Below are 19,157 nucleotides of genomic sequence, written 5' to 3' on the forward strand. Positions count from 1 at the left end.
TCCCTGCAAGTAACTAAACCTTTCAACACAGTAGTGTGAATATAGCTGATTTTGGGACATTTAACTTCAGAACTTCATTTTTAGAGCTCAATATTTACTTTAAGCCAAGGGCCACTATTAGCTTGTAGGATTTCAGTATCAGCCATGGAAGCTTAACACATGATTTAATGTTAACAGGACATCAAATGGGGCATGAGGTTTGAGAAACTTTAATGATTTGTTGTATATGTGAGAAACAGAAGAGCTCTTAAAAACTCTATAGCGAATAAAGAAAAATTTTATTTCCAAAATAAATTGGATTAATTTGAAAGAAAGTCCCATTTTCTTTTGCAAGCTGTCTTGACTAGAATGAAGATCAATTTAAAGCTTATGTTAATTTTTCTTATCATGACATTTCATTAACCTATCATTCCAATTTCATTAACTTTTCAGTTTTGTCTGATGAAACTTAAACTTTCACTTTTATTAAAGGAGTAACTCGATCTGTCAAATCAAAAAGGCAATCTGATACTTCTTGTCCTTTAAAGCTCATTGCAAAAACTCCAGTGAATGTGTAAGTTAAAAGAAACGGGAAAAGTTTGGATTTTAGAGTGTGTGAGAGGTGAGGGATAAATCTTGCTCTTTCAAAGAACTTCATAGTCTGTCAGCTATATGATTACGCTTTTATCGTATTTTGATATATTATTATTAGATAATAAGTGAATAACAGGGAAAAAAACCCAAATCCACATCCACCCAAACCACACACATACACACACACACAAAACCAACTGGAGAATTAGCGTTCGTATTTGAAGTCTGTCAGGGGAGAGAGGCCGGGACAATCGCGCTGCTCAGCTGGCACTTAACGAGCCGAGCAGCTGGCCGCGGCTCGGAGCAGCCTGCCCCAGGGGAAGGTGTCCCTGCCCCGGCGCGGGGCTGGCACCTACAGCAGCCGCGCCGGGGCTGATTGGCGGCAGCGGCCCCAGCCCCTCCCGCCAGGGGCGGGCCCAGGGGACCTGCCCTGTGCCGGGAGCTGCCCGCCGTCGCGGCAGCGGGGCAGTGCATGGGGCGGGAGGGCAGCCGAGCCTTTCCCCGGACCCGGGGGGCGAGCGGCAGCGCCGGTGCATGCGGTGGGGCGGAGCGGGGGCAGCCCGGAGTGATGCGAAGTTGAGGGAGGACGGAGCGAGGGAGCCTCCTCTGCTCGCAGGGCAGCCCAGCCCCGCAGCAGGTGCAGCAGAGCCCGGGCGGAGGCACCGGCGGGCCCGGCGCTCCCGGCGCCGCAGCAGCGCCGCAGCCCGGGCCGGGCGGACCCGGCTGAAGGACGAGAGCCCCGAGCGGAGCTGCGGTCGTCGGCTCCTTACCAGAGGCAGCGACGCGGAGGAGCGGCCCTGAAGGGAGAGCGGTGAGGGCCCTCGGCGGTACCGAGGCGGGCCGGGAGGTCCCGGCGGCGGCGCGGGGCAGAAGGTCCGGGTGGGGAGGCTGACGGGGGGCTCTCGTTCCACCTCGCTGCTTGCTCCAGTCTGCTCTCTCCCCCTTCCCTCCCGTAACGCGAGGGGAAGCCTCCGGGCGCCCGCGGTGGAGGGTCTGGTAGAGCGGGAGATGGGAGAGCCATGGAGGAGGATGGGTGAGAGTCGAGGGGCTGAGGGGAAGAGCTATGGAAGCGGGATGAGCGCCGCGGGGCTGAGGGGAAGAGCCATGGCAGTGGGGGTGAGAGCAGCGGGGCTGAGGGGAAGAGCCATGGCAGTGGGGGTGAGAGCAGCGGGGCTGAGGGGAAGAGCCGTGTGGTGGGGTGAGAGGCGAGGGAAGGAGCCGCAGGGGAGCCGCGTCGATGCGGTGTCTCCGAGCGAGGGGACGGTGTGACCTGACGAGGGAGCGGGGCGGTGTGGGGGAGCGCCGTGTCCTGAGGGGCGCCAGAAGGACACGTCCCTTCCCGCCCTTTTCGTGAGGGGCGCTCGGGCGGGGACCCAAGCGGGGCCCGGGGGCGGCGCGCACCGTACCTGTGTGGCGCGGCGGACGGGCACTTATCGGGCGGGCTCTGCCTTGATCGTCCTCCGGCACCGCAGCGGTGAGTGCGGGTAAGCCCGGCAGGTGCCGGCGCTGCTCCCCGAGGAAGTTCGGGCGCCGTCAGGGGAGGGGAAGGCAGAGGGGCAGCCAGCCGCCCGCCCGCGGGTCCCTCAGCGGCAGCCCTGAGGGGAGGGAGGGAGGGAGGGGCGCGCGGGGCTTGGCGCGCGCGGGGCGCTGAGGCGGGAGCGGGGGGGGGGCAGCCGCTCCTCGGACACCGAGCCCTGCCGGCTTGTCCCACCGCGTCCCCGATAACCACCCGCTGTCGCCTGAGGGGCTGCCGCCGGCAGCCGGCCCGCCGCGGTGTCAGCGGGGGGAGCACCGCGCTGTGCGGGCGCAGAGCCCCCCGTGTCGCGTTGCCGCCCGGCTGCCGACTTGGGGCCGTGGTGTGAGGGACGTGTTAGAGCTGGGGTGACTCCCGGGGCGGCGGGGATGCAGTGCCCTCCCTGGATATCTCCCGAGTTTCCATCCCAGCCGCCTGGGAAGGAGCAGCGTTGCGTAATTGTCGCTGCGCCTCGCGGCTGGGCTGCGAGAGGAGCAGAAGGGCCAGGCGTGAACTTCTCGGCGACACAGCGGTGGAGTTGCGGCTTTGGGGCGGAGATCGAGTGGCACCTTGTCTCCTGCTGTCACCCGCTCCTGCTGGTCTGAGCCCTGGCCGTGGGGCAGCAGGGAATGGTTGGGAATTGCGCAGCCCGTTGTGCATGCTCACCCGAGTTCCCTGGGGATGGAGAGCAGGGAGTAACTCCAGCAGTAGGCATCCTTGAAGGTCTCCTCCCCCAGAGCAAACACCTTGGAATTAATATTTTTTTGTTTTTTTCGTGTTATGACCAAGTGACTTAGTTTGGGGAATAATTCACATGATATCACTTATTTCCAGACTTTTATTGCAAACATTTTCTCAGTTAACATTTTCGGTCTGAAGCTGCCTGCCTGCTTTTCCAAGCAATTATCCCACAAGGTCACTTAGATATTTCAGCTGAGCTAGTTTTAAAGCACCAACACTACATAGTGTGCAATTAACCTTTGCTTCACGTTTCCTTGTTCTTGTTCCTTTGTTTCAGCCATTGATCCGGGCTGAACACTGGGTACTGCAGTGGCTTTTCTTTTCCAAAAGACTCACCAGTTTGTGCTGGAGTCTTGTGCTCCCACACAGCTTTCATGCTGTTGTGAAAATATTTCCTTTGAAACACAAGGAAATGAGTATTTAGCCCAAAATGCTTCTGATTTATTTTTGCTTTTTTTGCACATTTCCTGTTAACAGAAGCTCTTTATAGAGCACGAGCAAAGAAAATATTTGTTTTGTGATGTGTCTGTTAAATATTGAGGCTCTGAGGTGAGAATCATGTCAGTGTTTTGTAAACAGTAGATTTTATTTTCTTAGGGTGCTTCTAAACAGTTGGGTTGTTCTAAAGCAGGATTTGGGTGGAGAAACCCATGGGATTAACGAGGACTGGAGGAGAGGACATCTGAAATGGTCCTGCATTCTTCTTCTGGCAGGGTGATGTCACCTGAGCTCTGAGTCCTCTCCTTGCCCGTGTGAGTGGAAGTGACTTGCTGAGTAAGTGGTAATGAAGCAGTGGATTGGTTTTGGTGGATTGAATTTGGGGCAGTTTCAGCTTGGTGAATGTCTACTAGCTGTTGTGCCTTGCTGGCACCGCACTGTGTGTGGCCTTCTCTGTACCTGTTGAGACATGCACAGAGGATGTGATTTGTTGGAATACTCTTCCTACTCCTTCAGAAACGTTCTGCAATTAATTATATTTATAAATTTAACATCATCTGTCCTGATTATTTTCTAATTCACTATCTTGAGCATGAACTACATTCGTTCTGACTTAAACTGCCAAGGGTTTGTTGCTCATGCCTACTTTTCTTCACGTTTTCCACTTCAGGCTCTTTACAGTGCATTTTGTCCACATCACTTTTTTGGCCAGGTTGCTCCTTTTAGAATAGTACAGAAATGGGGATTATTCTTTGTTGGTCAAATCACTTGTCTTGGAAGTAAAAGACAAATCCCACTGCAGTATTAAAGCCTTAATGGGTTGTTTGTGGTGAGATCAAATTCATGAGATGCTTACCAAATGAAATACCTTTTTTCTCCAGATCTAGACTTTCAACAAATATTTTTATTTCTGTTTGATTACTACAAAGTCATATTTGTGAAGAGAACAGAACTGTGAGAAATGCTGATACATGAGAAGCACTTGACATCATTCACCTCCTTTGTTGGTATTTCTAGTCCTCAGAAAAATTTCAGCATGGATTGCCCTCTTGTTGTTTTAGAAAGTATCTTTGGGCTGAAAATTGACATTCTGATACAGCTCCAAGTGTTTGTGAATAGGTATTGTAAAGGACTCTTCTCCCTGTTTTCCAGGAAGTAAAATGCACTAGAACCTTTTAATTGAATTCACTGTCCTTTCCCCAGGACAGCTATGCTTGGAGGCGATTTCCAAGGCTTGTGACTTAAAGTTTCTTGACCCTTTGGATGAAATGCTTTTGATGTTTTGTGACACTTGGATGTATGTATACTAGAATGCTCAGGGTGTGAAGTCCTGATATTCCTTGTAAGAAATAACCATGTAAATGGTTTGTAGCCAAAACTGTGGTTATAAACTGGTTTGTTACGACCATTTCTCTTAAGCAGCACAGTTGTCATGCCCATAATTTTATTTGTATAGGGAAACAAGCATAGCTTTCTTCTTTGCTCTGTGGTGTTCCTTCCTACTATGAATGGATGGTTCAGCTTCACAAAAAATAAGGAACTTAAGACTATTTTCCCTTCTTACTCAGTAACTGAAGGGAGAGTTAATGGGAAGTCTTGAGTCAGCTTCTGATTCTGAGCTGAGCTGGAAATGAGCCTTGATGCCCTTGAGAAACAGCCTGCTTTAAAAAAAAAATTAAGGCTGTGTCTCAGTGTATTTAGACGGAGGTAATAGTGTGAATGTAAAAGTTGGAGAACCTTCTGAGTTTCTTAATTCAAGACTATATTCCATTAGAGAAATTATTTTCACCACCAGTCTGGAGAAAGCTATTTATGTGTTATACCTGAAGATGGAGGTTAAACCTTCAAACATTAAATTTAGACATCCAGGATTTTATATTAAAATGCAGTTACATATGTTGAATTTTTTGAAAAATTTTGCAATACTTTCCAAACTGTTTATTTCATGATTTGGTGTTCTTGGCATTAAAGCACCTTATTCATTCGACTTAAATGATTTTCAGATTGGATGGGTGATGTGTGTGGTGTGTGTGGTGTTTGGTCCCTGGGCACAAAACTTTGTCATAAGTAATCAAGCTTAAAATGCTTGTGTGAAGTTTTGTCCACACACGTTTTGCTTCCCAGCAGTGCAAAGTGGAAAATTCCTTGTGTGTTTCAGTGACATGTCTGGATAGGCCAGTGTAGTGCTTGGGGCATCCATGACTTGTGGGGCTAAAAGTAAATGGGAGCTGTTGGTGTAAATCTTGTGAGGACTTGCATGGAAACTTGCCCAAGGACAGCTGATGATTATCTGAATTTTTTTTTTCAAGTTGAGAATCTTGAGGAACGGATTCTGAGTGTGTAAAACACAGCAGTAAAGCTGTCATATTTATTTAATCACTCATAATGATAAATCATTCATTACTGTGCTTTGTGATGCTTTGGTAATTATTTTGCTTGTCTATCAATTAGCTTTGTTTCATGCAAGTATACTTGAAGATGGGAGTATTCCAAATAATTTTATTTCAGATTATAATTTATTAGACAGTCAGTCTTGCCTTGAACTGCTTGCTAATTAAATACCTGAACTGCAGCTATAGGCTGTAAAGCTTTTTCTCTTACAAACCCCCATGAGCTATTTGTTACTATATAGTGTTCATGTTGGGAAAGTTTTAGTTGCTTTCCAGAAGTGGAGGAATACCTGGGAAGTGCCATTTTGGTGGGTAGGAACAGATGAGTGCATGTGTAGAGCTACTTGGTGTGTGTCTGGATGGTTTATTGTTCATTTGTTTGGGTTTTACACACAGATCATTATGGGAATCATAGTCGTGGAGATGGGCATCGTATTTGTCTTGACCACCTTTGGATTTATTTTCTCTTTTCCCTGATATTTATGAATTAGCAGATTGTACCTAAGTCTCAGACTGTCTTTGAAAATCTACAGATGGTTAGATGTCTTTGAAAATCCTTAGATGGTTCCTTTCTGGAATCACTGTTTAGTCTCAGTCAACTACTGGTGCTATATATTTGCAGGAAACTTATGTGTATTTAAAAATATTTATACAGCTACCCAAACAAACAAGCAAAAAAAAAAAAAAAGCCCCAACCCTTTCAGAAGATTGCCAAGTTGATTTCTGTCCCCTCTAGGTCTGGTAAGTGATGTAGTCTTGCTCTGAAAATCAGAATCTCAAAATTAAACTGCATGGGAAAGCTGTTACATTACTTTTATGCTTACGCTAGGCCCACATTCTAGAGAATAGAGAGATAAGGCAAAGCAGGCACTCCAAAATACAAATCTGAAAGCAATAAAAAATAATTGAGTTAGAAGAAAACAAACCTGTTAATTTCAAAACAGAGCCTATTAATGAACAGGTGGAATAAGCTGAATGTTTTTGGCATGTGTGGTGTTGCTGCAATTACTTTAATTGTGCTGAATAAGAACAAAACATGATGAAACCAAGTATTTTTACTTTATTCCAAGTTGTATTTCCCACTGCAGAAACAAACCTGTGATAGTTTCCTTTGTGATTGTGTTTGTGTGGCTTGTTAAAATGTGCTTATTTGCTATAGGATGAAGTCAGAAATGGAACAAAGAAATTCATTGAGTGCTTCTGGCTGTCATGTGATGGCGTGACCAGGGAGAGCTTGTACCAAGCTGAAGCCAGCTGGAGTTGAAAAGCAAAGCATCCCCCCAATAATTATTGAAGTTAAAAGAAAATCCCAGTAAAATGGGTTTAAGTTTGAAACTGATGTTGTTTCAGGTCCTGAGGCTTGTTCATGAGGCAGAATTCATGCTTGGGTGGTGGTAGCTTATAACTGCAGGCACCAACAAATTAAGCTCACAACAAAGTGCTCTGCAATTTCTTCCAGCCCCTTCTTCAGAGGGTCATTTTATCAAAGGAGACTGAGGCACTAATTAAAGTATTGAAAATCAGAGTCAGGTTTTTTCTTTTTTTCTCCTCTTTTCCTTTCTTTTCAGTACTTCATTCAGCCACTATTTCAGCCTTTTGATGCCAGCGTGAGAGCAGAGACTTCATGGGCAGCTTTGACCCTTCAGTGGAGGTATCTTTGTCTCCATCAGCTGCTGTGGCACTTGTGCCTCGCAGTCTCTGCAGGTAGAAAGTTTCCTTTTATTTTCAGCACTTGGTCCTGTGGTGAGTTATTCTGTTCCTGGGCTCTTCAGGGCAGTGTGGTCACACAGCAGGAGCAGGGCCGGTAAATAAAATATTCACCTTTTCCACCTGTTGGCCTCTCTCTGTTAATACCCCCAGCTGGATGTCCCAGCAATATTTCTGGGTGCTTTCTGGTGCAAAATGGCTGCAGCAGGTCGAGAAACTTTCACTTTCAGGTCTGAGTACTTGGAGGAAAGGTCTCCAGGAGCTGAGTGGACTTCATCAAGGGACTTGGCTGTTGTTGCCAAGAGACTGTGTCGGGTGTGAGCACCCGGTGGCTGTGGAGGAAGATGCACAATTTGTCAGAGAAGGTTCTCCCGTTGTGTAGGATGAAGCAGACAAATCTCTCCATCAGGAATACGCGTGTCTCGCTTGCAAACAGATGGCACTTCGCTGTGTGCAGTCAGCAGTTGTCTTTCCAAGGTGCTGGGGGTGGGATAACCGTGGACAACAAGGAGCAGAGCTGCAGGATGGAGAGCGCCAATGCGGAGAAATCCGAGCTGCTGGCACATGGAGTCAGGTTGCCCTCGGTGGAAGGCATGCAGGCTTTGGAGCAATGTGTAAATGCTTGGCTTTGCTAATCCTCACTGTGTTAAGTGCCACAAATCATAGGGATCTTGAAATGCCTTGTTTGAGATGCCCGGTGCAAAACAGGACAAAAAGGACTTGCTGTTCTTGCTTTATTTGCTTTTATTTGGGTTGTTAAAATGCCTCAAGAATGTCTTTTGCTTTGTTTTGACTACCCTACCTGGTAGGTCTACAAAGGTTAATGTTTCACAGGTTTTAAAATCTTGATGAAACTCACTTCCATGCAGTTCGTTGGGCTCAACTTGGAAAATGGATACTCATACTGACCTTCAATAACGTTTATATTTTTTATTGCATATTGTTTGCTCAGTTTTAGTGCATAGAGTGTTAAGGAATGTAGATCAGGTGGAGTGGAAGGTGCCTTTGCCCTGTTGTAACTTAGTTCATGTTAGGAGAGTATTTAATTAGACTTGAATCCTTTACTCTCAGGTAAATCAGATTTTGGCTGATACCGTCAGTACTGCAGCATTATAACCCCAAAGCATGCAAGCCTTGCGTGGGTTTATAAGGGACTTGATTGGAAGATTAAATCTGTTACTGTTAATAGGTTTGGAAATTCTGAGTTGATTTAGAATATAATCACTTCATAAAGATAATAATTGTAAATATTTAATCTTTTTGGATATGATGAGTCTTTCCAGAAGTTTGGGACAGTTTTCCATAACCAGAAGGACTCACTTAACACTTCTTTCCAAAAAACAGTGAAGTGTTACCACAAATGTTATGCTTTGGCCAGTTATTATAAAGTCATCTTAGGAAGACCAAATGCTTTGTATAACTGTTGTATTCCCATGGAACTTCTGAAAGATCTCTCTACTAGCGTGCCTATTTAAAACATGTTGTGTATGAACTGGAAAACCTGTATTTTGAAGAAGTGCCTCTTCTGCCATGCTACCTATGGAGTGAGGATTTCTAAAATCCCTTTTCTACCATTGTGGTGTACAAAAGCTTAAGTAAAACCCTTCAGTGTTTGATAAAACCTGTTGCACATACAGTAAGTTGTTCCTAAAAGTGGTTTCATAAATTGCATATCCTTTTGACTCCCTCTTAATAGCTCCTTTGCTGTTTGCATAGCTGACACAGTAAATCTGACAGAGGATTGCAGTGACATTGTAATGCCTATAAATCTTCCTCTTTTGTCTGTGGATGAGATGTTCTTGTACTCATTGAAGTGCTTCAGTCATTGGATAGAAGATGCAGTCGCTTGGGAGACTGCACAAAGTAAATGCAAAGGCCTGCTCTTGTTGATACACGTGTCGTACTAATTTCTTAATTTATTCATTTAGCTGAAAAAGGAGCCTGTGGTTGAAAGCCAAATCGTACCACTCATCTAAAACATTGCAACACAGAGTAGCAATCACAGCACACACTGTGCCTGAGCAATTAGTAACAGGATGTGTGATAGGAAAAACTTAAGGACATAAATCCAAAGGTTGTACAATACCTGTTACCAGAGTCTCTTCCCAGATAATTCCCTGCTTTGTTGCTCCAAGGCTCTGCACGTTCCTGCATTTCGGGTGGCTTTTGCCTGCTTTTCAGCACGTGGGTCTCTTAGTACCCACTTCTTCCTAATCTTGAACTGCAGTTTGCTCCCTGAAGTCAGTTTGTGGGCCTGATTTACTTTAATGCTCCTAAAGGATTAGGGAGTAGTATTTTGGATTGCCTGTGGAATATGTACAGCACAGCAAACAATATTATGGGTTAAGAATATGTTTTACAATTCCCAGCTTAAAGAAAGGGGTTGGGAGGCAGGTTGCACTTTTAGCTTGAAGATCATGGTCTTTTTTCCTGTCATCTCTTATGCCACTAATTAGAACCTTCCTGTATCCATGATAAAACTATCTTATGAGATTTGCTCTCAGACACAATTTAGCGCATTTTGTCATGTAGGCAGCATTTCTGGGTGCTCCACAAAAAAATGTTGATGTGGACTGCTATTAACTCTTAAAATGTCTTGGGGGAATGTGAAAAAATAGAGATCTTGAAGGATTTATAAAAGGAAACACTTTCTCTTTTGTCTGGTGACTCCTTCACAGTTTTGTATCAATGCACTTCATTCATGTTTGAGTGTATGTATATATATTTTGTCTTTAGGATCATAGGGCTGGGTGTGTGTGGCTGGCACAGTTAAGATACAGGTTGAGTACACGTATTTTTAGCATAAAATCATCCTATACTCAGTAGTAGTGAAACCTTTTCTTTGTCTTGAAGTATTTTCTTTGTGTTTCAGCATTATATTTAACTGCAAGTGCTTTTGGTTAGTCATTCATGGCTATCTTGGACTTGATAAAAGGCTTTGCTTACAGGGCTTTTGGTCATGCAACCTAAGTCGTAGGGTTTGGCTCTGTGTTTGTGTAACTGAGGTGTTCACAAGCCTCTGGAGGCTGGGCACCATGTTTTACCTGTAAAACTGTTTTTAATAGCAGCTAAAGCAAACAGAATTGCACATGAAGTAAGTTTGTGTCAATGGGGTTTTGAGTAGGCAGGGCAGGGCTGGACAGTCAGTGAATTGGGTAATGTCAGGTAACAATCTGAGGTCAGTGGTCACTTCTTTCCCTGTTTTAATGCTTCCTTTCTATTAAGAGCAGTAGTAAACCATGGTCAGCAGCTGCCTATGTTGTTTTTTTGTTTTCGTCCCAGAGGCAGTCTGTAGTGCTCTCGGTGACCAGTTGTTCTTCACTTTACCTCGGCATTTCTCTAGATGTGCTTCCAACCATGTGTCTCTTCCTACAGCCACAGTACATCTGATCTTAAGAGAAACAAACACACTCTGTCCATCTGTGGTGGACACTGCAGTTGGGCATGGTGGGGTGGGATTGGCTCCTGAGGTGAAGCTGCCCTGTTCATCCTTCCAGATTTTGACCTCACGTGGAGACACAAGCAGGTGGGATAACTGAGGTGAAATTTGCCTGAGTGGGAGAACAGCAGCTGGCCTTGGGGCCTGGCATGGGTGGTTGGCATATGTAACTGAAAACTGGTCAAGGTCCTTCTACCTGTATGGAAACTGCATCACATCTGCACCTTTTAATGTTAGTTGCTTATTAAATACATCTTTCTTTATTTAAAAAAAAGGTTGTTTCTGCCTTTTTGTTCCAATTGGTTCAGACACTAATGTGAAGTTTTGGAGAGTTTGTAGCTCCAAGAGCAGGATTTGTATTCCTCTTCCAAAATACTTAGTTTTGTGTAATGAGCTGGTGGTACAGGGAGAGGAACAATACTGTGAGCAAGGTGAGGGAATGAATTTTTACATTACCACAAATCTGGCAGTTTGTAGCACGCTGAGTTTGCTGAAATGCATGAAAATCTCACCTTTCCCCTCTTCTAAAAATAGTAATATTCCTATGATGCACACGCTAGCTTTCAGTTTGAGCACAGTCATTTCATTACTGATTAGCTCCCAGATTTGGGCTTGCAGAGGTGGCAGCCTGTTCCTTTAACCTGTGCTGTCACTGTGAAATTGTAATGAGTAATTTGAGCCCTTTGGGTAAGGTGAGAATGATCAGCAGCTCAGAGATTGCTCCTTTGCTGTCAGAAGAGCACTGCTGTGTGGGATGAAGGGCACCTTTCCCAGCAGAGGTCCCACTCAAACTGCCTAGGTAAACTCAACAAACCTTAGCAGATCTAAAGAAAGGCTGAAAGGAAGGGAAGAACTTAAAAAAGCAAATTGCGTCGCTGAGCTCAGGCTCTGTAAAACTTCCTTTGCTGCTTTAGAAGCCAGGAATGTTGTGTGTTTCTAGTGAATAAAAAAGGACTTTTTATGTCCTTGTGTGTAAGTGCCTAAGAAATGTTTAATCTTTTGAAATGTCTGAGTTTCAGAAATAGCGGGTAGGCAGCCAGTGGTGTAAAGCAGAAAAAAACCCCAAACATGCCAAAAGTTCTCTTAGCAGTGATTAGCAGGTTATTAAGGATTGGCAGCAAATCTAAATGTAATCTTGGGTATGTATTCCAGGACTGTAATTGACTGTTACAGAAATTAATAATTGGAATTTATCTAAAATAATTTAAGATTGATGTTTATATAAATTATATTAAGTCTTAATGTTTAAATTACTATTCTTTGTCAACTAGCACTACACTTATTTCAATGTCATTCCATGTGTTTCCACATTGTCCAATTTTCAAGTATCAGAGCTTGGTGAAGAATGTGTGGGGAAGGATCCTCCATCTTACTATTTTCTTCTGAAAGTCATTATTTTCTTGGTAGTCATACTTCTTGTTCTAGGTCCTGCTTGGTCCTTGGGTGAATGGAAAAATACTTCCTTAAAAAAAAATCACTATTTAGAAGTGTTTTGGTCAGCTGAAAACATCTGTCCAAGAGTCTGCATGTCAGGAGTGAGCTTGGTTTTCTGTAAGCCTTGAAAACTCAGACTTTCTCTTTTGTTTGAAACTTGCACATATAGGTCATTAACTTTACGAGTAGGTTTAATGTTTAACTTCTTGGTATGACTAACTTTTTCTTGCTGTGCTCCAATAGGAGAACTCTTTACAATCAGCAGTTGGTTTCACTACTGTAAAGCCACTCTGCATCTGTTTTTTCTCCATACCCTTGTTTTTAGAGCTTTTTGGCTGAAAGGAATGGCTTCAATTCAGTGATCATTTTGTGGGTGTTGTTTGTTTGTGGGTTGTGTTAGGTTTTGGGAGTTTTTTTTTAATTTTAGCAAATTTGGATTTCCTTTTCACCCTCTAAGATAAAGGGATGTTACATGCCAGCTCAGATGCTGAAACAGTCTTATTTAATGGAGGCAAATCCTAAGAAGAAGGACTTACGATAGAGGTACACAACGGTTTTATATTGTTAGCTATCCTGGAGAAATGTGTCAGTCTCTCTCTGGGCTTTTCTTTCCTCCTTTCTGTCAGGACACCTGACAATTCCTTTTCATGCTCCTGGTGTGCAGAAACGGAAGGCAGTTGCATTGGACATTGATCCTTTTTATTTATTTTGGCAAGTGATTTGTTCTGGTAATTCACCGCCGGAGTGTGACTGGGAGGTAGTAGGAAGAATCCCTGAGCTCTAGTTGTGATTAGCTGGCTTCCAGCTGAGCACCAGCTTGGCGTTTTCCTGACCCTTGTCAAGCTTCCTGTGCCTGGGCACTGCTTGCTGCTTTTGGAGATGAACTGAATCAGAAATTCCCGCTGGAATAGGCAGCTCTGTCCTGGTGGAAATGCCTGCTGTGCTGGGAAGCTCATTGCTAAGGGCAGTTAGAGTGAAGGAGTGTCTGGGAGAGAGCCTGGAGCTGAGCTTGGGTGGCTGTGTGATGCCCTGCTCATGGCACTGGGCACCCACCTATTCCCCAGTCCCAGTCTGCCAAATGGCAATTATGCTGGTGATTAATTGGCTTACAGAATGCTGTTACCTATCGCCCTTGTTCCTACTAAATTCAAACCTGAGCTCCATGCTTCTGTCTGGCCAGGACATGAAATGATGAGGCTGCAGGTTCCTGCCAGAAGTTCAATAGAAGGTCAATGCAATTTTTCCCAGTAAAAGTGTCACTTAATCGGCATTTCTCTAATAGCATCGTGTGTTTAATATCTCTATGGCTTGGCAGGTCCTGTACATATATTTTCCTGCTCCTGTGAAAGGTGCTTATTTTGAAAAGGGGAGTTGCATAATAGGTTTTTGAGAAGTGATTATTGTTTTCCCAGTTCTGAAGATACCACAAGGAACAGACTGCCAGGGAAGTGTGTTGTGTCATCTCTTGACACTGATACAGTGCAAGAGGATAAAAAATAGTGTTTGGTAAATGGTTTTAATTATATTGCCAGGTTTTCATGTTCGTATTTATAGTAACTTCACAAGGAGTAAAATGTCCAATGTGATTCCCATTTAGAAGTCAGCTGCTGGGTAAGTGTGAGGAGAGGAAGCAGTGGGGAAACACTGTCAACATCCTGGGGAAGGACAGCTGTAGTTCCCATGGCTTTTGGTGGCATGTGTGTCACCCCAGCCATGGAAGATATGCCTCAGGGCTAAGGATTCTGTCTTCTGTGCTGTGCTCTGGGCCTCAGATGAGATGGAAGTAGAGCCAGCCTGTAGCAACTGTTGGATCATGAGGAGCCCTTAGGCTCCTGTAAGCTTTGATTTCTCCTGCTGATAGAAACATAACTGAGTTTCCCAGTCCTGCTCCTCCATTCATGGTTTTGTAATATCGCTCTTGTTGACAGGAGCAGTAACTCAATACCGTGGGAACGCTTCTAGCATGGGGAGATGGAATCAATAATGGGATTTTTCCAAGTTTGATTAATCATTTTTCTTGGATGTTCCATGGGCAAGCCATTATTTATTTACTTTTTCTAACACCTCTCTTAGCTAAGGAGTGTTACATCCTCCAGCAGGGTCCTGTTCAGGATAGCTGAGCATGGGCCATGGCAGTGATTCTCCCTCTGTACTCGTCACTTTGAGACCACACCTCGAGTGCTGTGTCCAGGTCTGGGCTGACCTCTTCAAGAAGATGGAGGTGCTGGAGCATGTCCTGACAAGGGCAGTGAAGGATCTGGAGAATAAGTCCTGTGAGGAGCAACTGAAGGAGCAGGGGGTGTTCAGACTGAAGCAAATACAGCTCAGATGAGCCCTAGCTGCTGTCTACAGCTACCTGAAAGGGACATCCTTTAGAAAACTTACTACAGAGTAATAAACTCAAAAAACCCCTTAAACTTGCTACATAGTAAGTGTATAGGAATATAGCTATTTACAAATACCTATATAAAATATGAGATGCTCTACTTGTGAGCTCGTAACCCATGTAACATTAATTTTTAAAAAAGTCCAGAGCAATTTATTGTAGGAGGGTTTTATGACTATACTGTAGGGAGATAACAAGGACTGAGTAGTAGTGTTATCTGTTGTTCTTATTTATAGAGGACACTGCAACAGACTCAGCCTTCCACGTGGATTGGTTTGGCACGAGGAAAGAGCAGATTGTTTGGTTGGCTTGTACTCATTTCTCTGTCCTAGGAGGGTGATGGTGACTGAGGAGTTTCTGACATGTCCTCTCCATGCTTCTAAGGCATTTTGCTTTCCTCCGCTGCAATACAGCATTTTAAATCAACAAAACAGCTGTAAAAACATTTTTCCTTTCCCCTTCAGTGTGCTGATGTCAGGGATTTCTTGTTTAGGATGGCAGTGGGGTTTTCAGCACAGGTAGAGCTGGTGTTCAAGTGGGTATTTAAGTGCTGGTATAAGTAGTTCCAGAATCAAGTACCTGTTAAAGTGCTTCAGTGGGAGTTGCAATGTTCACATTTGCAGTAGTAACTCCTGTTATTACACTTGTTCTTGTAAGCCGAGTGTAATTTTTGGAAGCTCCAAGTTGATTCTTATTCAATGGTAGCGTCTTCCTGCCTGATTTTCAGCTTTCCACTCCTATGTGTCTGATCAGTGCTGATATTAAAGAAAAACGTGGCATGAATTTGCATGTCCTTGTAGGAGAAAAAAAAGCCGTCTGTCTTCTCTATCCCGTTAGCTTATATGAGAACAAAACCCCAGAAAATGTTATGCTAAAATCAGAAGTGAGAGCTGCAACTTGAAGGAGGACAATTTGTGAAGCCTGTGGTAACTATCAGACAAGCCCTTGTAGTGGAAAAGCTCATAACGGTGCTAGCAAAAACGTGGTGTGCTTAAACTGCAGAATGTAGTCCTGTTGTCTGTGATGTAATGCTCTGATTTCTCCTTCCAGCTATGAAGCCGTACGCTCCAGCCTTCATTCTCCTGTGGAGTGCTGTCGGGATAGCGAGGGCTGCCAAAATCGTTGTTGTGCCGCCAATTATGTTTGAAAGCCATCTTTATATTTTCAAGACTCTGGCCTCAGCCTTGCATGACCAAGGTCACCAGACAGTGTTTCTCCTCTCTGAGGGCAGAGAGATTCCTCCATCTAATCACTATAGACTTCAGCGCTACCCAGGGATCTTTAACAGCAGCACCTCGGATGATTTCCTCCAGTCCAAGATGAGGAGCATCTTCTCGGGGAGACTGACTGCCCTCGAACTGTTCGATATCCTGGACCACTATTCCAAGAACTGCGACATGATCGTTGGCAACCGGAACCTCATGCGTGCCCTCAAACAGGAAAAATTTGACCTGCTCCTGGTAGATCCCAATGAGATGTGTGGATTTGTTATAGCTCATCTTTTAGGGGTTAAATACGCCGTGTTTTCCACTGGCCTCTGGTATCCAGCAGAAGTGGGCGCTCCAGCTCCCCTGTCCTACGTTCCAGAATTTAACTCGCTGCTCACAGATCACATGAACCTATTCGAGAGGATTAAAAATACTGTTATTTATATTATCTCAAGATTTGGAGTCAGTTTTTTGGTTCTGCCAAAGTATGAAAGGATAATGCAGAAACACAAAGTTCTTCCGGAACGGTCCATGTATGACTTGGTCCACGGATCCAGCCTGTGGATGCTTTGTACTGATGTAGCACTGGAGTTTCCGAGACCCACGCTACCCAACGTTGTTTATGTGGGAGGAATCCTAACCAAGCCGGCCAGCCCTCTGCCAGAAGTAAGGTTTGCTGAGTTTTACAGTCATTTCTGTGGTTTCTGATTGACCTCATGTGATGAATGGCAGTTTTTAAGTGGTGGTTTTCAGATGGGACTCGTTCTGTTGTTGCTTGGTGAATTACACCCTGGGAGTCACTTCATGTGGTAGCGAGGGGAACTGTTGGTCACAGATTCAAACTGAATCTTTTGTCAACGCAGGAGGTATTTTGCTTTTGCATGAGGTTCTTAATGGTGCCCTAGAGGTGAAAGACAGTGTGCTCTGTCTTGGAAATCACATCAGTAGCTTCCAACTAAACATGGTTTAAAGTTAAAACGTGGATGAATATTGTTTATGCTTAAAGAAGCCTGCTGATAGGTTATACTAGGTAATTTCATGGTATTGTTTTTATGGTCTTCGTTTTTATGCCTCCCTGAGGTTTGATAGTGTCTTTAAGACTACGTGTATATAAGCATGAAAGAAACTGTACAGAGTGAGAAACGGAGATAAGAGCTGACATAAATGGCACTATGGCTGCACTCAGATACAAATTTTTACTGTGCACGTGCAGGCCATCAGCCACTGAACTTCAGACTGAAACAGTGATAGTGACTGGACTGACTCCAGAAATCCTGGCTGCACAGATTAATTATTAAGTTTGATTATTTCAGTGATCTTTGATATATTACACCTAAGAATGCCTCTGTTGAGCAATACAGTGGTGAGTGATAGGCAGAACAATCTCTCAGAAAACCATGTTATTTACACTTCTGTTTATGTGTACATAAACAAATAGATCTTGAAAGTGATTTTTAAAGGATGCTTTTGGCTGGATGATAAAAAGGTAGGTTGACCTGCAACACTTGACAACTTGCTTCTTAAAATGCCTCTTCCAGCCTTTGCTTTTTGTATGAAAAGTGCTATTGTCTGTTCTCCAGGGTGTCATCAGAGATGATCACAGTAGTGCTGCTTCCAGCTGGTTCTTTCCCGGTCTGCATCATGTGTTTGTGTTAAGGGAGGGTCAGGTATCCTGAGGCAGCAGACTGAAGGTACCCCTGTGCTGTGTAAAAGTTCATCCCAGTAAACTTGCTAGGTGGATTGAGTTTTTCCTTCCTATTCCAGGCTGATATTTTTTTCCTGTACGAGGAAAAAGGTATTTGCACAATCAGTTTGGCCACTAAGTTAACATTTGTCTGTTTTGTGTCTTTTAATGTTTAATATAACCAGAGTAACAGTGACCTTGAAATAGTCCTGTACGTAGAGTAAATGGTGGCAAATGTTCATTGCAGTGGAGGAAAGAAACTACCTGTAATTATTTGTGAGCTGAGACATTATTTGCCTTCTTTTCAGTTTGATCAGGCAATTCATTCTTAGTGTTCTATAAGCACAAGTTTTGAATGTGAGAGAGGGACCAAGTGAGCATGTTCATCCTTTATTCTGTAAATTGTCCATGCCTAAGCTGTTACACATACCCCTGTCGTGTGTATTGTAGGTAAATTATTGGGCAATCAGTTTGTGTTTGCTGAGCAGTTGGATGAAATTCATATCTGTCCCTCTGTCCTGGCAGATGAAAACTGCGAGTGCAGATAGCGAGCGCTGCGGCTCTTCTCTGCTCTTGCTGCGTCTCCAAGGCAGCAGCCTTGGCTAATTTATTTTCTGCAGCTTCTGGTTTGGTGCATTAAGGTGAGCCAGAAGCAGAGCTAGCTCATGTTCCTGTGCTGGGCTGGAATTAGTGATGCTTCAGGAGCTCTCTGAAGTAATTTTTGTTGTCCATGGACGATTATTAGAAAAGGGGAGCGTGTAGCTGGACACAGTAGCTAAAATTTGCCCACCAAAGCTGTTATTACAAGTCATTCAGGTCTCTTGATTCCACCAAAACTGCCTATAAGTAGCCTAGTCCACTATGTCTGCTAGAGAAGTATTAGGGAAAAAATCAGAGGTGTTCTTTCGAGTCCAGAATACCTGCTCAGACTGCCTGGGCAGCTCAGTGGTGGCACCCCTGTGTTGTCAATGGGTTTTTCCCTTTTTTTTCCCCCTCACAAAAAAACCCAAGTAGTTTGTTTAACCGTAATAGAATGCCTGTACATAATTGAAAAGTTCTAGCTTTCTATTTATAAGCACCATCTTAAAAGTAAAAGGCAGAGAGTTACAATTAAGCAGTCAATGAGGAGATAAAGGTCAAGATCATTTAAGGTGTTACAGAGTGGCCATTCTTTCGTTCCAGTGGGTGGGGGTAGCTTACATTCTGTGGCTGCTCAGATTCTGCACCTGTTCCTTGAACGTCTTGAAAGAAAAGTTAGGGAACCACAGCTTTAAAGTCAGCACGTAGCAGTGGGTGCTGAATATTCATGTGATGTAACAGTGTGTGTGAGGGGAAACAAACCTGACTCAGTTTTGCTGGTCACCTGCATTAATGTTATGCGTTATATGTTATATATACAATGATATATACCTGACCAGCTTTGCTGTCCCTCTGCATTAATATTTCGGTCCTGGGGCACATCCTCCCTACCGATCCTGCCGCTAGCTCGTGTCAAGCATGACTTTTAGCTGCCGCTGAGCTCTGTAGCAATTACGCTGCAGCCCCCGGCTGTGGCACACCAACTGCGAGCGTGTCTCTGGGTTGCAGCTTGCCCGGATGCCCCGGGAAGACTGCGATCCTCCTCCTCGCTCTCGCTCCCGGGCA

At 44.4% G+C, this 19,157-nt stretch overlaps 1 protein-coding gene across 2 annotated transcripts in view; it reads left to right on the top strand.

Annotated features, from left to right (window-relative positions):
* Window positions 1-1,023: 1,023 nt before the first annotated feature.
* The window catches only part of UGT8 (UDP glycosyltransferase 8), a 34,741-nt gene continuing 16,607 nt past the window's right edge, over window positions 1,024-19,157 (top strand). The window contains exons 1-2 of one of the 2 annotated variants that reach the window (XM_085057611.1): window positions 1,024-1,384; window positions 15,672-16,495. In XM_085057611.1, the coding sequence (XP_084913737.1) occupies window positions 15,674-16,495 (822 nt within the window). In that variant the 5' untranslated portion in view covers window positions 1,024-1,384; window positions 15,672-15,673. Of the gene's footprint in view, window positions 1,385-15,449; window positions 15,548-15,671; window positions 16,496-19,157 lie in introns of those variants that run through there. The other variant, XM_085057612.1, reaches the window with a different exon arrangement.

This window comes from Lichenostomus cassidix, chromosome 4 (assembly GCF_008360975.1).
Source record: "Lichenostomus cassidix isolate B80296 chromosome 4, HeHo_3.0, whole genome shotgun sequence".
NCBI lineage: Eukaryota > Metazoa > Chordata > Aves > Passeriformes > Meliphagidae > Lichenostomus > Lichenostomus cassidix.